The sequence below is a fragment of the Phocoena phocoena genome, chromosome 10 (assembly GCF_963924675.1).
Source record: "Phocoena phocoena chromosome 10, mPhoPho1.1, whole genome shotgun sequence".
NCBI lineage: Eukaryota > Metazoa > Chordata > Mammalia > Artiodactyla > Phocoenidae > Phocoena > Phocoena phocoena.
Window position 1 is genome coordinate 76,047,961 of NC_089228.1, and position 20,226 is coordinate 76,068,186.

Here is a 20,226-nt window from a genome sequence, read left to right on the forward strand (position 1 = left end):
CATCAAAAGCAGTTCAAAGAGGGAAGTTTATACCAATACAATCCTACCTTAAGAAACAAGAAACATCTCAAATAAACAACCTAACATTACAACTAAAGCAATCAGAGAAAAAAGAACAACAACAAAAAAAAAACCCAAAGTTAGCAGAAGGAAAGAAATCATAAAGATCAGATCAGAAATAAATGAAAAAGAAATGAAGGAAACTATAGCAGAGATCAATAAAACTAAAAGCTGGTTCTTTGAGAAGATAAACAAAATTGATAAACCATTAGCCAGACTCATCAAGAAAAAAGGGAGGACTCAAATCAACAGAATTAGAAATGAAAAAGGAGAACTAACAACGGACACTGCAGAAATACAAAGGATCATGAGAGATTACTGCAAGTAACTATATGCCCAAAAAATGGACAGCCTGGAAGAAATGGACAAATTCTTAGAAAAGCACAACCTTCCGAGACTGAACCAGGAAGAAACAGAAAGTATAAACAGACCAATCACAAGGAATGAAATTGAGGCTGTGATTAAAAATCTTCCAACAAACAAAAGTCCAGGACGAGAGGGCTTCACAGGGGAATTCTATCCAACATTTAGAAAAGAGCTAACACCTATCCTTTTCAAACTCTTCCAAAATATAGCAGAGGGAGGAACACTCCCAAACTCATTCTATGAGGCCACCATCACCCTGATACCAAAACCAGACAAAGATGTCACAAAAAAAGAAAACTACAGGCTAATATCACTGATGAAAATAGATGCAAAAATCCTCAACAAAACACTGGCAAACAGAATCCAACAGCACATAAAAAGGATCATACACCATGATCAAGTGGGGTTTATCCCAGGAATGCAGGGATTCTTCAATATATGCAAATCAATCAATGTGATACACCATATTAACAAATTGAAGGAGAAAAACCATATGATCATCTCAATAGATGCAGAAAAAGCTTTCGACAAAATTCAACACCCATTTATGATAAAAACTCTCCAGAAAGTAGGCATAGAGGGAACTTACCTTAACATAATAAAGGCATAATAAATATAATACCTTAACATAATAAAGGCCATATATGGCCAACATTATTTTCAATGGTGAAAAACTGAAATCATTTCCACTAAGATCAGGAACAAGACAAGGTTGCCCACTCTCACCACTATTATTCAACATTCTTTTGGAAGTTTTAGCCCCAGCAATCAGAGAACAAAAAGAAATAAAAGGAATACAAATTGGAAAAGAAGAAGTAAAACTGTCACTGTTTGCAGATGACATGATACTACACATAGAGAATTCTAAAGATGTTACCAGAAAACTACTAGAGCTAATCAATGAATCTGGTAAAGTAGCAGGATACAAAATTAATGCACAGAAATCTCTTGCATTCCTATACACTAATAATGAAAAATCTGAAAGAGTAATTAAGTAAACACATACATTTAATATTGCAACCACAACAACAAAATACCTAGGAATAAACCTACCTAAGGAGACAAAAGACCTGTATGCAGAAAACTATAAGACACTAATGAAAGAAATTAAAGATGATAGAGGGCTTCCCTGGTGGGGCAGTGGTTAAGAATCCGCCTGCCAATGCAGGGGAGATGGGTTCAATCCCTGGTCCGGGAAGATCCCACATGCCACGTGGCAACTAAGCCCATGTGCCACAGCTACTGAGCCTGTGCTCTAGAGCCCTCGAGCCACAACTACTGAAGCCCACATGCCTAGAGCCCATGCTCTGCAACAAGAGAAGCCACCGCAATGAGAAGCCCGCGTACCGCAACAAAGTCTCAACACACCCAAAAATAAATAAATTTATAAAAATAAATAAATAAAGATGATAGAGACAGATGGAGAGATATACCATGTTCTTGGATTGGAAGAATCAACATTGTGAAAATGACTATACTACCCAAGAAATCTACACATTCAATGCAATCCCTATCAAACTACCAATGGCATTTTTCACAGAACTAGAGCAAAACATTTCACAATTTGTATGGGAACACAAAAGACCCTGAATAGCCAAAGCAATCTTGAGAAAGAAAAACGGAGCTGGAGGAATCAGGCTCCCTGAGTTCAGACTATACTACAAAGCTACAGTAACCACAACAGTATGGTACTGGCACAAAAACAGAAATATAGATCAATGGAACAGGATAGAAAGCCCAGAGATAAACCCACACACATATGGTCACCTTATCTTTGATAAAGGAGACAAGAATATACAATGGAGAAAAGACAGCCTCTTCAATAAGTGGTGCTGGGAAAACTGGACAGCTACATGTAAAAGAATGAAATTAGAACACTTCCTAACACCATGCGCAAAAATAAAGTCAAAATGGATTAAAGACCTAAATGTAAGGTCAGACACTATAAGACTCTTAGAGGAAAACATAGGCAGAACACTCTATGACATAAATCACAGCAAGATCCTTTTTGACCCACCTCCTAGAGAAATGGAAATAAAAACAAAAATAAACAAATGGGACTTAATGAAACTTAAAAGCTTTTGCACAGCAAAAGAAACCATAAACCAGATGAAAAGACAACCCTTAGAATGGGAGAAAACATTTGCAAATGAAGCAACTGACAAAGGGTTAGTCTCCAAAATACACAAGCAGCTCATGCAGCTCAATATCAAAAAAACAAACAACCCAATCCAAAAATGGGCAGAAGACCTAAATAGACATTTCTCCAAAGAAGATATACAGATTGCCAACAAACACACGAAAGGATGCTCAACATCACTAATCATTAGAGAAATGCAAATCAAAATTACAACGAGGTATCACCTCACACTCGTCAGAATGGCCATCATCAAAAAATCTACAAAAAACAAAATCTACAAACAATAAATGCTGTAGAGAGTGTGGAGAAAAGAGAATCCTCTTGCACTGCTGACGGGAATGTAAATAGCTACAGCCACTATGGAGAACAGTATGGAGGGTCCTTTAAAAACTAAAAATAGAACTACCATATGACCCAGCAACCCTGCTACTTGGCATATACCCTGAGAAAACCATAATTCAAAAAGAGTCATGTACCACAATGTTCGTTGCAGCGCTATTTACAATAGCCAGGAAATGGAAGCAACCTAAGTGTCCATCGACAGATAAATGGATAAAGAAGATGTGGCACATATATACAATGGAATATTACTCAGCCATAAAAAGAAATGAAATTGAGTTATTTGTAGTAAGGTGGATGGGCCTAGAGTCTGTCATAAGTCAGAAAGAGTAAAACAAATACCATATGCTAACACATATATATGGAACTTAAAAATAAATGGTTCTGAAGAAACTGGGGCAGGACAGGAATAAAGATGCAGACATAGAGAATGGACTTGAGGACACGGGGAGGGGGAAGTGGGATGAAGTGAGAGAGTGGCATGAATGTAAGGTAGATAGCTAGTGGGAAGCAGCCTCATAGCACAGGGAGATCAGCTCGTTGCTTTGTGACCACCTAGAGGGGTGGGATAGGGAGGGTGGGAGGGAGACACAAGAGGGAGGGGATATGGGGGTATATGTGCATGTATAGCTGATTCACTTTGTTGTACGGCAGAAACTAATACAATATTGTAAAGCAATTATACTCCAATAAGGATGTGAAAAAATGTATCAGGCGCAGTTCTAAGGCATCTTATAAATATTAACTAATTTACTTCTCATAGAGATCAGTAAATAAATACTCTTATTTTCATCATTTTACAGATGAGAAAACTGAGACACAGAATCACATCAGTCTCGTGAGCTTTCATAACCAGTAACACGCCCTTTCTCTGGTGCATGGAGTAGCCTAAGGAAAGAAGATCCCAAGGATTCCCACAAGGAACAAGGGGGTACTTATCACCCTCTTGAGTTGAGCTAAACTCCCATTAACTTCCCAAAGCTAAACGACCTGGCTAATTTGTTAGCAAAAAGCCTGGATGATATCTATGGCCCTTTCAACTGTATCAGTCTGTGATTATAACACAGACGCAAATTAACACCTTTTGAAATGTGCTCTAGTCTGATGCTCGTGTTTAAGTGAATACTTTGAGAACATAGGTCCTGCTCAGTCCTCAAAACCTGCTTTATAGGTGTTGTTGTCAGTTTCACAGGGTGGAGCTTCAGGCCTAGAAGTGGCACATTTTTAAGGGGGGAAGCCAGGAGGATGTTCCCTTGCCACTACCACTGATTTCAGAGTGTGGCAAGGTGTAGCCCAGTAGACACCTTAACATCCATTTATGTTCACCACCCCCTCCCACCATTTGTCACACTTTCTCAAAGACCTTAAACATTTGTTTAAAGCAATTTCCGTCTGTGACATTCCCAGGAAATCAGAAAAATGTGACAGGGAAAATACAGCAGACACGGATTTACTCACCGAAGGATAAACAATAGACTCTAAATTCAAGTTCAGTGTAGCTTGGGAAGAAAAAATCACAATAATCGTGAAGCACAAAGTGGTTCTCCTTGGGGATTTCATGTCTTCAAGTTTGAGTTGCCTTGCCTGAAATGGAAATAGGATGGTTTAGATTCATTTATCAAACCCAGAAAGAGCTAGCAAACCCTGTCTCAAAGTTTGCACTACAAAAGGACCTTTTCAGTGAAGGGGAGAAAGGAAAAAGCATAAATACATCAAATGTAGAGAACAGTGTCTGCTCCAGACCCCGGGTGAGGGAAGGATGGTGTTAGGAAGGATGGGGGTTGGGAGGGCTGGGGATGGTACCCGCAAACAGCACAAAGATGGCAGATGTTTGGGTACCTTTCCTAGAGACATAGAGAAGGAGAGAGGGAAGGAAAGAGAAAGGATACAGAGAAAAGAGAGGGAAAGCAAGAAAAAGGGAGAGACTACTCAGTACAAAGTACTTTTAACCTTGTGGCTCAATACATAGCATATGAACAAAAGGATTCAGAGAACAGTACTTTCCTTTGCTATGTGCCACACAGTCTGATATTTTCAATTCTATTCTATTATCTTACACTATTTTTTTCTTTGAATTCTGGCAGTAAACCATTCCATTGACTTTATGACCCACATTAATGGGCTATGACCCATTAGTATGAAAAATTCTGGACTCAGTCATAAAAATACAAGTTGTATTTTAGAGATTTTTAGAGTGTATAATATGGAACATTGACATACAATATATCTCAATATACTGATTTTTTATAGCTATCTCTTTACAATGCTAGTAATGAAAACAAACTTTTTCAGCGACCAGATTAATCATTGTTGCACTTGAAAGTTAGAGTATCACATGGAATAATCCCACCTCTCATGGGTCTGAGGACCATGACAAACTACTTTGTGTAGATTCCTTTCCTTACTGACATTTTTATGTCCATGTGTTTTTGTGAAAAGAATACTTGACTAAGGAGATATGGGTTAGGATCCAGGATGACTACAAACTAATTGCATCCTTGACACTTCTCTGCATCCAGTTTGCTCATCTATGAAATGGGGATACTTAGACCTCCTCTAATTCTCTCACAGACTTCTCTGAGGCTCAGATGTGACTAAAAGCCGTGCAGAGCTCCAGGGATGCCGGCTGCAATGGTTTCACCCTGACCTTAGTGGAATCCAGAGAGCCGCCATCAAGGACAGCCCTTGGTCCAGGCGTTGCCGGGGGCACCAGGGGACCTGGCCAGGATAACACACGGAGAGACAGCCAAGACTTACATGCCAGGGAGGACTGTGTTTCAATCACCAACTGTCGCTGTCTCCTTTTCCTCTCCCCCAGGGGAAAAGAAGGAAGAATAAGGCCCTGGAAAACTGAGCCAATTTGCAGATCTGGCAATCAAATACATTTTTAAAATTCTACAACTCAACGGCTTTTGGAAAATGCTTTGCAATTTAGGTTACAGGAATAGATATTTAAGACCAGATGCATCTACTGCAGGGAAAGCATAACCACTCATTCCTTGTTGAAGGGAGTAGGCTTTTGTGAGTGTGGAGCAGGCTGATTTAGCCTGGGGATAACAACTGTTTTGGGGATGAATCGGGTATTTTGGAGGGAATTTAATCTTTTTAGGCATTGACTTAGTGCACTGGACTGGCTGGTTCCATTTTGAGGCAGTTAATCAAGGAGACGAGAGCTAGTAACTGAATAGTTAATGAGCCTCCCTTAGTACGTGACAGCCATGGAGGGACTCAGGCATTAAAGGAATTCAAGCTGACTCCACATCTTTCTCTCGTCCCAATGTTGGCCTTTGTCAGAGTTAGCAAGGATTATCTTGGTCATGATAATGACCAAATAAATGGTCACAACCTAAATGGTCATGTCTGGTCCTTTTGTATAATAGCCACTGGCCAATACTGTCCACTGTCCCCATCTTCCCCCAGCCTCCCTGGACATAGCTCTTGATGAAACTGACATCCTTTTCTCTGTTGGCCTATTTTGTGGCCACAGAATCACTATTCAGTAGAAATACGGATATAGGAAGGACTGCACTGTGGGGAGGGGATGTTCTCTGGATACAGAAGAAAGAAAACAGCTACATACAGTCATCAGTTACATGGTAAGGGTGAAGGGCAGGTCCTCCACTTGAAGGAAGAAGGCCATCGTTTTGAGGGAGAGGTAATATTGAAAATATTTGACAACCAATATGGCGCGAGCCTGACCAATCTGAACAGTGATACCAGCTGAAGATCAGTTCAGTTTTTAGGGCTCCTGCTATGTGTGAGGAGAGCCTTCTGAAAACGCACTATTCTCACCTATACCAATAACGTCTCAGTAACCGTCCAGCTGCTCTCATCAGTGAGGAATCTAGTGGAAGCTGTTTAACTTGGCTAACAGGGAAGAGAATCCAAATCCATCCAACGAAAAGCCCAGAGTAGCACCCCACGTCAAGGCAATATATCTTCAGTAGGGCCCCTTTCATGGTAAATCCCTGAGAAGTTTACATTTATTCCAAATTCCTGGAGTAAATGGCAGAGCACAACTAAGAAACTCAGAGACAAGCAGAGGCAGAAAGGGAAAGAAACATATCTGATGTCATTTCCAATTTCTTTCTCCTTTTACATTATAAATTCTGGACACTGTCTACTAAAACTCACCAACCTATATGAGCCTGCTGTATCTTAGAAAAAGCTGGGAGATATGACCCCGTGCTCAGGAGTAACCCTGGGGAGATGAGCAACTTCCTGGTTCCTCAGACTCTGTTTTCCTGTCTGTGAAGTTAGAAGAGAGGGGGAGGGAAATCAAGCACCCTGACATCATAAGCCTCATATGCCAGGAAGAAGTCGCCAGGATTCTCAGCATCACTGCACTTGGAGGAGGAGGGCCTGGGTTCCTTGGAGCAGTCTTTAACAGCGTTCTCTTTTGGAGGGATGTGCACCAGAAACATTCATTGTGAAACTGACCTGAAACACATCAGGGAACGGTTCTCCCAAATCTTCTAAACAACCAGTGCTTCAGATCAGCTGGTCTCCAGGAAACCCTTCATCAGCCCTGAGCTGCCGGGATTTGATGGAGGGGGTGGGAGCAGGAGTGAAGAGGCTTGTACACCTTGCAAGTTTAGAAGCCTGTTCTTGAAATGACCACATCTGTGTGGTCTGATGACCCAATGTCATCATCAATTTATGATTCCAAGCTCTGTATAAATAGGGCAATCGTGAGACTCGTTCTGGGAATGATTTCCTAAGCTCTACACAGCTCTGCCCTCCTGTGCTCTCTGGTGTTCTCGTCCCCTCTGCCCTGGGGACCCCGGCCTTGATACTCTCCTTGGCTCCCCCTGGGGAGAGGGAAGGCAAGAGGTGAAAGCAAGCCCACATTTGATCAGCCTCTGCCCAGGTGCCTCATCCTTCCTCCAGTCCGGGGCTCTGCTCCTGGCTTGGTCCCTGAGCACAGCCCCTCCCCTTAACACTGCCTGGGTACCACCACCCTGGAAGAGTATTTGAGCATCGTCTGCTTAAATGGTTCTTATCCCTGGCTGCACGTCAGAACAAGCACCTGGGGAATTTCTCTTTTTTTTTTTTTTCCTCTTTTCATTTGTTTATTTGTTGTTTTAATATCATGCCAGACCAATTGAATTAGCATTTCTGGCAGGGTAGGGAGCTGAGCATCTGTATCTGTCCCAGCTGTTTCTGATGCAGAGGGAGGTTTGAGGTCTGCAGGTCCACATTTTCAGCATCCCATTGCTCCATCCACACTCCTGTCACTTTCCATCACCAGCCTATAGTCCTCTGTCTACTAAAGAAACTACATAGAAACAGAATCTTAAGGGGGATGCATTTAGGAGACAGTCAGTCAATGGTGGATGAATGAATGGTTTCATGGGATTATGGACTCAGATGTGATCTACCGATAGTTTTTGATGCAAATAAGCAGCCAAGTCTGTTATTTGAGGTTGTATTATATACCTCACATAGAATCAATCATGGTGCACAATTACGAACCAACAAACATTGAGATCTTTCTGTAGGCCTAAATTCGCGCCACGCGTTCATGAATTGACATGAGTCATGGTCCCTGTTCCTAAGAAGTTCTCAATCTCATCGGGAAGGCATGAAACAGAGACTGGAAGAAAAAATGTAAGTTTAAAAGATGCTATTTACTAAATGCCTACTAGGTACCAGGCACAGCCCTCAATGCGATTAATATGTTCATTCACTTAATTTGCCTCTCACAAGAAGCCTGTGAGGTAGGTGTTTTCATCCTAATTCATAGATGAGAACGTGAAGGCTCTCAGAGAGGTTACCGTACTGACCCAAGCCGCCCAGCTAGTAAGTAAGTAACAGAGTGAGAATCGCCCCCAACTTGGTCTGTCTCCAACGTGAGCTGCAGTGTGAAGGGATGAGATGACTGGAGGAGGTTGGACAGGGGGAAGTTGGGTGAGTTTGGGAGTGACCGAGGTCGCCAGCCAGACCCTGAAGGATGGGTAATGTTTTAATGTAAAACGGGGCAAGAAAAGAGAATCCCAGGCAAAGGAGGAGAGCATAAGCAGAGGCCCTTGTCTCTGTTTAAAGGGAACAAAGCAGCCCGAAGGGCGATGTTTAGTTGTCCCTTGAATTCCTTGTGGACGTTGCCTTGGTCAGCTTGTCCAACCACTGTGACGAAGGCTCAGCCACGGTCCCTGGGTGTGCATTGCTCTCCTGAGCAATCACCATCAACAGAGAAGGCAGAGCTATTTTTTGCTCTGACTTGGAAAGAAAATGAATGTAATGACATTAGGGGTCCAGTGATTCTCTCCTTCCTATAACAGACTGTAGTGGAAAGAGCACTAGCTTTGATGCAAAACAGGCCTATGTTCTGATTCCAGCTCCATCACTTAGTAACTGTTGGTGAGACACTTAACCCCATGGAGCCTCAGTTTCCTGATGTGAATAATGAGAATCACAGTACCCGCTTTGCAGCATTGCTGTAAAGGTTAGAGATTGTGCCCACGAAGCACAGGAAAGCCTGGCCACAGGTGAATTTCTTAAGGGCTGAGTTGTGTCCTCCAAAATTAATGTGTTGAATTCCAACACCCCAGCAGCTCAGAATGTGACCTTATTTGGAGACAGGGTCTTTAAAGAGGTCATTGCATCAAAATGAGGTCATATGGGTGGGGCCCTAATCCAATATATACAGTGACCATATAAGAGGAGATTAGGACACAGACCCACGCAGAGGAATGACCACATGAAGACACCAGAGGAAGACAGCATCTACAAGCCAAGGAGAGAGGCTTCTGAAGAAACCAATTCTGCCAACACCTTGATTTCAGACCTCGAAGCTCCAGAACTGTGAGAAAATAAATTTCTGTTGTTTAAGCTACCCAATCTGCAGGACTTTATTACAGTGTTCCTAGCAAACTAATATAGAATTCAATAAAAATGATACCTCTTTTTATTTTTTATCACTCAAAAAGTGTGAGTGTGGCCCTCTGGTCTGCTGCCCAGTATTTACTATTTATTCTGGGAATGTTTTTATGAAAATTGAAAAATGGATTATTGGTGTGTCTGAATACAGCATAAAACACACACAGTTTAAAATTGAAAAACAAACGAGAATTCATCTCTAGTTCAAGCACTCTTGCCAGCCCTCTACAAACACACACACACACATACTAGCACACACATGCACACACACACACCTCTTAGTTTTTTAGATGAGAAAACCAGGGCCTGGCAAGGGCTATGTGTCTCAAAGGCAGCTAGCGGTTGAGTCAGTCAGGACTGAAGAACTCAACCAAGGATTCTTAAAATTCTATCAATAGACAATAATGTTGTCCTACAGTCAGACAAGTTGTTTGTGATAGGATGGTGGAGAATAATTATCAGCAATGAAGATGGTGATGATGGTGATGGTGATGGTGATGCTGATGGTGATGATGGTGATGCTGATGGTGATGGTGATGATGGTGATGCTGATGGTGACAGATTCCTGTCACTTACTGGATCTGTTTCAGGCATGGTGCTAAGCTCTCTCCAAGGATTATGTCATTTAACCCTCTCAATGATCCTGTGATACCACTAAATTAATTATTCCATATTCAAAAATGGAAATGGAAGGTTAGAAGGATGAGTAGCTCACCAAGATTGCACAGTTGATATGTGGTAGTGACAAAATTATAAAATTTGCCATCTACTCCATTGGGAAAAGGTACCATTTGGCCTATGAGATCTTCTCAGTGGGATATCAGTAAGAATAAATGAAAAACTTTCTCTATATAGACCTTAGACCAGGCAACTGAATTCTAGCCTCACTTTGGCACTGATTGGTTCGTGAACTGGGGCAAGTCACTTCACCTCTCTGAGTCTCAGTTTTCTTTTCAGCAAAGCCAGGGAGCTGATGGCCCCTGGTGATTTCAAATTTGGGGTAGAGGAATTGTCCTCTGAAGGTGCCAAAATTTCTCACAATTATTTCAAATCCATTGTAACCTCACTTAGGCTTCTGAGCCTAATCGTAACTATCTCTTGCACTTATCTCTCACATCTCTGGATGACTACACAGTCCAGGCCTTTACTGCCCCTCACATGCACCACTGCAATGTCTGGATTCTTTTCCTCTCTGTGCATCTCCTATGTAGATGCAAGATAGACCTTCTGGAAGTGCTCTTCTCATGTGTTACCTCTGTTCAGCTCCCAGCTGCCTTCGGAACAAAGGCAATGGCTTTTGCTGATGCTGAAGGCCTCATGACCCGGAGCTGGCTTATTTAATAAGCACCTATCATATTTTCACTACTGTAGCTGATTGCTTTTTCATAATTTAAAATAGTACAAGAGATTTCCCAGTGTTCATGCAAAAGTAATAATATGAACATTAATCTTTGAAACTTAATCCTGGGAGTGGGGAAGGGTAGTTATTATGGTCAAACTATTTTTCAGTGTTTTGCAAAACCAAAGTAATCCTGTCATCATTTACTTGGTTTCTTGGTCTCCCTTGTTTTCCTGTCCCTTCACCTCAACATAATCACCACATATTCAAATTCTATCCACCCTTTAATGCTCAGGCAGACGACTGCCTCCTGGTTGGAGATTCCCTGCTCTGTTCAGCTGTAAATGGGAGGTCAGGACTTGTGAATGTGATGGGCACATAAAACTCAAGGTATTTGGTTAAAAAGTGGAGGAGAGAGTAGCGATTCTTCCCATAGGTAAACTGCTTGGTTTCTGTGTCATGCACAGAAGGTGATGTTATATGCATGGCTTTCTTTTTAAGAAAGGAAGAATTGCATTGCATGCTAGGACACTAACAGGGGAAGCCACGCATCTTACTAATCCTTGGCCTGTGTGTGACTAACTAGACAGGTATTGTATCCTTTGAAAACGCCAATGGTATATCTTCCTATGCCCCGTTCCTTATGTTCTGGGGCACATATATCTATATTATGCTACTACTAGAGAATACTAGTATATATATATCTATATTACGCTAGTACTAGAGAATAATTCAAAGCAGAGTTCCTCCTGATGGCAGGTGATGAACGGTAGTATGAAATTTCAGGACTTCCATTGCAAATTTGACTGAGATTAATATTCTTTGCTCAGGGTTGCAATTAAGACAGGATGTCATCAATAACCTCCCTCCTGAATTGCAGACGGGCAGATTAAAAGTCCTCAAGGACTGCTTTAAGAGCCCGCCTTCACAGATCTGTATTTTCAAACACAGAAGTGATAAAACTTACCTTTGCTGACCTTATCTAATGAGATGATTCATCCGTCACACATGCAGAACTATAAACTAAATATTTATTTAACACAAACACGAAACACAATACCAGTGAAAGAACTGCCTTGAAATTTTTTTTTCCTATTTAATTTCCCTTTGCCTTAAAATAAAGTCCTGCAGTAGCATTGTGTCAGGGTAGCTCAGTCCTATCAGATTACAGAGGAACATTTGTTTGTACACAATGGGGTCAAGCTTTCTAAAACACACTGCACATGTGTGTGGCATTGATAACCTTTTATCTTTCTTTCCTTGTTGTAAATCACTGGAGGATTTTAACCTTTGAGCAAGAGATTGCCATCTCCACGAAAACATTAAGTTCCTAACTCTGCTCTTATCTCAACCATCTTGCTCCTTTCATTTACCACATGGAGGGGTTTCCCTAAGCCCTGGCAAGACAATGCATTTCGACTGCCATGGAGGGTGGCCCTGGGGTTGGCTGCCAGGCTGTATAGAGCCTCAGGGGACTTGGGTGTTGGTCCAAACCTTTACAGTTCTGTGGTTCTACTCTTTACGAGGTGAGATTCAAAATAATAGAGTATTCTAATAACAACAATAGTGGCCCAATCAGAGCAGTCCCTGGTCCCTGCAAGAGCAGAGGCCTCAGGGCCCTCATTGCCAGTTAGTGGGGAGGTCTGTGCAAGGGTCCAAGGCAAGCAACTGGGTGACCGAGGCAGAGGTGGGAGGGGGCACTTCAGACAATCCAGGGGCCCCGGGACAGCAGTTATTTATCTACCTTGTGGTTTCAATTATTCCAACATTTTAATATTTGGCAGGGCCATCTTAGCCCTCTGTGTTCCCTCCTCTCCCAGCCCCCATTCACTCCATATCTCTGACATCAGGCATTGGTGTCCTTAGCCAGTGACTTCACTTCTCTTAAATTTCCATTTTGTTAGACTTTAAGAATAATGTATGTATGTGTGCTACTTAAAATGAAAAAAGTATTATTTTTCCCCCCAAATACAGTACCCTGAGAAGTCATGGCCATTCCAAAACTTCCTTAATCTGGATAGTCTGACTTTAGTCCTCACCTTATTATGAAAGGTATTTTCTAAAGGGTAAGCTGGGACAAAGTGAGAGAGTGGCATAGATAGCTACCAACATAGATAGCTAGTGGGAAGCAGCCGCATAGCACAGGGAGATCAGCTCGGTGCTTTGTGACCACCTAGAGGGGTGGGATAGGGAGGGTGGGAGGGAGGGGGATGCAAGAGGGAGGAGATATGGGGATATATGTAGATGTGTAACTGATTCACTTTGTTATAAAGAAGAAACTAGCACACCATTGTAAAGCAATTATACTCTAATAAAGATGTTCTAAAAAAAAAAAAAAAGTTGTTTTTTTTTTTTTTTTTTGCGGTACGCGGGCCTCTCACTGTTGTGGCCTCTCCCTCCGCGGAGCACAGGCTCAGGACACGCAGGCTCAGCGGCCATGGCTCACGGGCCCAGCCGGTCCGCGGCATGTGGGATCTTCCCGGACCGGGGCACGAACCCGCGTCCCCTGCATCGGCAGGTGGACGCTCAACCACCGCACCACCAGGGAAGCCCACAGCTATGGTTTCAATTATCAGTTTAACTTTATTTCCACCTTGATCTCTTTGCTAAATATTAGGAGCATCTTTCCAACCGGACTATTTCCACCTGGGTGTAAATTCCGCTCATCCAGAAATAATGTGTCTCTTCTCTCCTAACCCACCTCTTCCCAGGTTTGCCAGCTGCTGGCTTCATTCTTCAGTTTTACAGACTCACAGCCCCACGGGTATTCCTGGTTACAAGAATCGAGGGCAAGAGTTGGGGGACCAATTCAACCATTCGCTAAGTCCTGTAAATACCTCCACTGCCATGTTTTCTTTTCCTCGGCCTCCATATTGGTGTGGACATTACCATCTCATCATTATCACTATCACCGGGATGACTGCAGCAATCTGCTGAACCCTCCCTCCTTTCCTCCCTGTCCAATATCCAATACCATCAGCTGATTCTTTTGCCTAGAACACTATTTTTCATAGATTGCTACTGTACCACATTCAAGTACTCTGAACGTTCTCAAATGCCCAGAGAATATTTGGACTAATTCACCTGGCAAGCATGGTCACAGCAACCTAAGGAAAACCCAGCCCTGCTACATTTTTCTTCCATGACACTTGGATACAGAACAGGCTGACCTACTCACAAGCTGTTATTGTACCTTTTTTTGCAAAATGTGTCCTAAATATTAACAACAAATATTGGTTGAATGGATTGCTAGCTCTTAGCTTCTTCTCACACTATTCTTGGCAGCTGAAATGACCCGTTCCTCCCTTCTGAGATTTACTCATTATTTCAGGTCTTGCTAATTCCCTTAGTAACAACAATTGCTATCATTTATCAAGCCCTCGCTATATGCTGGCATTAGACTAAGCGCTCTGCATGTACTAGGCTCATTTAATCCTTAAATCCTATATTGTTTGAAGTAGCAATATCCCCATTTTACTGATGGAGAAACTGAGACTTCAGTAAATTAAATCACACCCCCCAAGTCACACAGTATGTAGCCAACTCTGTTGCCGAATCTGAGCTCTTACCCTTTATAGCACATGCCTCTTTTCTTGTCTTTTCGAGCAATACATCATTCTTTGGAATACACTGCATTTCTCTCCTCCGCTACTCTGCTGGCCCTGGCATTTGGATTTTTTTGCAGCACTGTTGTGGTTTTTGGAGCACAGCATAGTAATTAGGCCTCTGGACTGGTAAGTCAGACTGCCTGAGCTGGAATCCCAACTTCCCTACTTGCCAGCTTTGTGTGCCTCAGGCAACTTAAAATTCTGTGTCCTTTTGTCTATAAAGTACGTATTATAATAGTACCTGAGGTATTGGATTATTGGAATAACTATATGACTTAGCAGTCTTTGTAAAGCACTGAACACAGTGCCTGGCACATAATAAGTCCTCAGTAAATATTACCTGTTATTATTAAAGTTCCCAAGGCCTGTGCCTTGCCTCCCATTCTGAGTATAAGCTGATTAAAGGAAAGGATTCTCTGTCTTTGTAATTCCACAGCTCTTTGCACACCTATCACCGTAAATGCTTCCACTAAGCTGTGACTTTAAAGGTTTCGCCTTTGTGATTATCTTTTAGGAAACAGGCAAGATGCCAGTTACTTTAACCATCATCACTAGAATCAGACAACGTGAGTTGAAATGCTGAGCTGGTAAATAACGTGTGAATTCATAGCGCCTCAACACAGATATTTAACCCAACAAGCCTTCCTGCAGCACCTACTCTGTGTTTAAACTCCCAGGACCTGGGGAAACTGAGGCTGAGAGGCCCCCCCCCCACCCAGTGCTCCTTATAAAGGAGACAAAGATTACAGCGATGAGTGATACTAATTTGGATTTTACTGAGAAATGTCAGCGAGGAAGTTTCTAGGGACACATCTTCTGATTAAAAAACAGCTCTGGGGATTCCCTGATGGCGCAGTGGTTAAGAATCCTCCTGCCAATGCAGGGGACACAGGTTTGATCCCTGGTTCAGGAAGATCCCACATGCCGCGGAGCAACTAACCCCGTGAGCCACAACTGCTGAGCCCACATGCCACAACTACTGAAGCCCACGCACCTAGAGCCCATGCTCTGCAACAAGAGAAGCCACTGCAATGAGAAGCCCAGGCACCGCCACGAAGAGTAACACCCGCTCACCACAACTACAGAAAAGCCCGTGTGCAGTAACGAAGACCCAATGCAGCCAAAAATAAATAAGTAAATAAATAAAATCTATTAAAAAAAAACCAAACAGCTCTGAATTATTGTCTATCCATCTATAGATCAATCCAGAAAGTGGCAGATCACGCAAAGGATAATTAGTATTTCTTTTTCTGGGAACTGAGACACATGTTAAAATGACACTGAGTAGAATAGATGACCCCCACCCCCGTAGTCATTTGGCGGCAGAAGAGAACGTCCTGTTTACCTAGAACATTTCATCTGATTTTGTAAACTCTGCAAGTAACAGGGAGCCCATGAATCTGCAGGGAAGCCAGTGGGGTTGTTCTGATTTAAACTTGAAAGGCAGTGCCATTGTCTGGGGAGTAGAGATGCCTCTTCATTCTCACCTGCAGACGTGAGACGGGACTGTTCCTCTCATAAATAGGAGCCGCCAGAATCCTAATCCATGATGTTCACAGCTGCTGGGACTTCTGCCCCCAACTTCTCGGCTCCATGAAGCGGTTATCACTTCTGCTTCTCAATTTAGACTTTATCTCTTACAGTTTGGACTCAGTGGTTCCCAACCCTCACTGCATAACAGAATCACTTTGGAGGTTTAAAAACAAACGAACCACACAAAAAACCATGCCCGAGCCGTTTCCCCAGAGATTCTGACTCAGTTGTTCCAGGGAAGTGTCTGGGCAACGTCTTCTTTTTGTTAAGTTTCTGGGGGTGATACCAATGGACAGAAGGCATTAGAATCTGCTAAAATCTGGACCAGGCAATAGCTTAATCTGTCTACAGACTTTCAGCACAACTGGGAGTCCATGTTGCTACCAAGGTGATAGAATCTAGCCAATCCCATTCATTCTCTATTCCACATGACTTCTATCCTTATGTTGGAAAGGCAGAGATCTGGGCTTCTTTTTATTTCAGTGCCCCCAAAAGATTAATTGTGAGATGCTGAGCAAACAACGAAACCTCTAAGCCTCTCATTTTTGTATTCCATAAAATGCGAACAAGCAACCTGCTTTACCTATGACATGGTGGAGGATGAGGCGGTCTCTATCAGGGGCTAGCACTGCACAGTAGGGTGAAATGATTAACTGAATTACCCTGAGAAAGAGTCAAGGCAGGCAAATTTAACAGGATGGTCAAGAAAGCACCAGAGAATGTCCAAAATCAGCAGGGCCAGCTGGCCCTCTAGTTTGGGGTAGAGAAACCTTGGGAAGGGCGAGAAGATGCCAAATAGCAACTGAAAGCATTTTGTGATTATTCTTGGACTGGACGTTGCTCATGCAACTTCATTCCAGATCCTCTCTCCATGACCCATACCGACTAGTTCACTGTGCTTTCTTCTTATTCACTTGTCTCATAATAATGTATGGAAGGAAAAAAAAAAAAAGGCCACCTTTTTACAGAAAGCTAAAAGAAATAGAAAATGAACCCATCTGTTAAACCCAACTATTATCCACTAAATGAAAAGGGAATCTCTCCCACACTCTCCCCATTTTCCCAGAGCCAACCACTTAATCTAGCTGGCTAGCTATCATCTATCTATCTATCCATCCATCCATCCATCTATCTATCAGGTTAATTTTCTTTTCTTTTCTTTTCCAGAACAGAATGCCTTTGATGGCCTTCAGGAGAGAGGCCCGAACTACTAGTTGAAAAATCTAGAATTTAATCCCTGGGAAACTGTTATGAATACTATTAGTTGCCAAAGTCAAAACCAACACAAAAATAATAATGCTGAAAATGAATAAAACTCTTCCAAACTTTTCTAAATATTAAAAGAGCTGTTCACATTCCCCATGTATTAGTTTTTCTTTCCAGTGAGAGGAAGGTATTGTTAAAGAACAATACATGGATCTGACAATGCGAACTTCTTGTACTCCTATGTGCCCTGACTTGTCCTAAGAGCTGGGAAGACAGAAAAACACGTCATTTAACTGGTGACATACACAGCAAACAACTGGTGGGATAACTTTGGGGAGGGAAAAAAACTAATGCATATCGGGTGTGCGGGACTTGATAAATTGTTAGGCATAGTCTATTATAGTACGGATATAGTCATGCATTACTTGTGTAATTCAAAAATGAAAGGCCCCAAACATTAGCCCTTTATGAAGGGAAAAACTGAGCTGCAGTGAAGTGGTGTGGCCTGGCTTTCTACAAAGTACAAGAAAACATGGTTTAAACCCAATCCAAAATTGGGCAGAAGACCTAAATAGACATTTCTCCAAAGAAGACATACAGATGGCCAAGAGGCACATGAAAAGCTGCTCAACATCACTAATTATTAGAGAAATGCAAATCAAAACTACAATGAGGTATCACCTCACACCAGTTAGAATGGACATCATCAGAAAATCTACAAACAACAAATGCTGGAGAGGGTGTGGAGAAAAGGGAACCCTCTTGCAATGTCGGTGGGAATGTAAATTGATACAGCCACTATAGAGAACAGTATGGAGGTTCCTTCAAAAACTAAAAATAAAACTACCATATAACCCAGCAATCCCACTACTGGGCATATACCCTGAGAAAACCATAATTCAAAAAAAGTCATATACAAAAATGTTCATTGCAGCTCTATTTACAATAGGCAGGACATGGAAGCAACCTAAGTGTCCATCAACAGATGAATGGATAAAGATGTGACACATATATACAATGGAATATTACTCAGCCATATAAAGAAACGAAATTGAGTTATTTGAGTGAGGTGGATGGACCTAGAGTCTGTCACACAGAGTGAAATGTCAGAAACAGAAAAACAAATACCGTATGCTAACACATATATATGGAATCTAAAAGGAAAAAAAGGTTCTGAAGAACCTAGGGGCAGGGCCGGAATAAAGACGCAGACATAGATAATGGACTTGAGGACACGGGGAGGGGGAAGGGTAAGCTGGGACGAAGTGAGAGAGTGGCATAAGTGTAAAATAGCTAGCTAGTGGGAAGCAGCCTCATAGCACAGGGAGATCAGCTCCATGCTTTGTGTCCACCTAGAGGGGTGGGATAGGGAGGGTGGGAGGAAGACACAAGAGGAAGGAGATATGGGGATATATGTGCACATATAGCTGATTCACTCTGTTGTACGGCAGAAACTAACACAACATTGTAAAGCAATTATACTCTAATAAAGATGTTAAAAAAAAATGGTTTAAGCAAACCACACATCATAGGGCATTTCCTTCCTTCTAGAACACTGAAGACAAGCCTGCCTGCTCTTGATCCCAGCACTTTTCCTGACATCCTTCCCAGCGCTGACCTGCAAACCCCTTTCCCCTCAGTCTGGGTGGGGCAGCATCTTACATTTCACATTCCCAGGACTGCCTGGGACCTGAGGATACCCGTGCCTCTCCTGCTACACTCGGGGTAGCCTCCCCTGCTGCCTGGCATGGAAACACTCACATAGCAATTCAAAAATGCTCTGGTCTTTACGGTATTTTCTGGCTCAGGGATGGGAAACCTCATTAAAAAGAAAGAAAAAGAAAAGGAAAGTTTTTTTTATTTTAGAGGAAATCCTAAAAGCATCCCAGCTCACTGCCTGACACTCAGTCTCCCTAAACACAGTGTCACCAACTTAACCAACAGCCTGCATGCAAAATGCCCTTGACCAGACATGCTCTGTGCTCCCTACATACATGTCACAGCTACAGAAAAGAAAATCAGGCAGAGGGTCGTAACTGAAAGATGACTTAAAGCAGTGTCAGAGTGACCTAGCTGCCCCTGAGATCTTGCTACAAAGGGAGACAGACCCCCATTAGGAGAAATGCCCGTTACCTTCCCAGCACCGTTGTCCCAGGCCGGCTCCTGCTCTGGTCAGACGTCTAACAAACTTCCAGGTCTCCACTACGAGGCCATTCACCCCACAGCCTCATGCTCGGGGAAGGGAGAGTCAAGCAGGACTCGTTGGGAGGGCTCAGGCAGGTCCGGCAGCTCCAAGCCAAGCTTAGTCTCGCTGCTGACCAGTGCCTTCCTGCCGTGGTCCTCCGAGCCTCACGGGGCCATCCCTGATGGCTAGCCGCTGTTTGAAAGCAAGAAGTGATTTCTGGTCCTCTTCCCTGGATGGCGCATGCGATTTCCCTCACGCCCGTGGGACGTCCTTCAGGTCATTCTTATCTGGAAACCTATTCACTGAGTGGCCGGACTTGTTTGGCCAATGCCCTAGTTTTTGTTTTCCTTTCTCCAAGAAAAAGTTCAGAAAATGAAACCAGAGAGAACCCCAAATGTGTTAGAGCTCATGGCTGGTGTAGGATGCCTGGTTTAAACCTTTGAAAGATGTCCACTAAATGAGATTGCGCTTTCAGAAAGGAAATTACAATTATCAATGAGTTTCATTTCTAGTGGCACCAAGAAATCAGAGATTAAAAAAATCTTGAATACGAGAAGACCTAGTGAGGTTG

General features: G+C 42.6%; 1 protein-coding gene across 1 annotated transcript in view; it reads right to left on the reverse strand.

The window, feature by feature from the left end:
• ADGRF5 (adhesion G protein-coupled receptor F5) overlaps window positions 1-19,823 on the reverse strand; it is a 74,450-nt gene extending 54,627 nt beyond the window's left edge. The window contains exons 1-2 of the mRNA XM_065884910.1: window positions 19,604-19,823; window positions 4,364-4,489 (exon numbers count right to left, since the gene is read on the reverse strand). Of these exons, the coding sequence (XP_065740982.1) occupies window positions 4,364-4,465 (102 nt within the window). The 5' untranslated portion in view covers window positions 4,466-4,489; window positions 19,604-19,823. The remainder of the gene's footprint in view (window positions 1-4,363; window positions 4,490-19,603) is intronic.
• Between the last annotated feature and the right edge of the window lie 403 nt (window positions 19,824-20,226).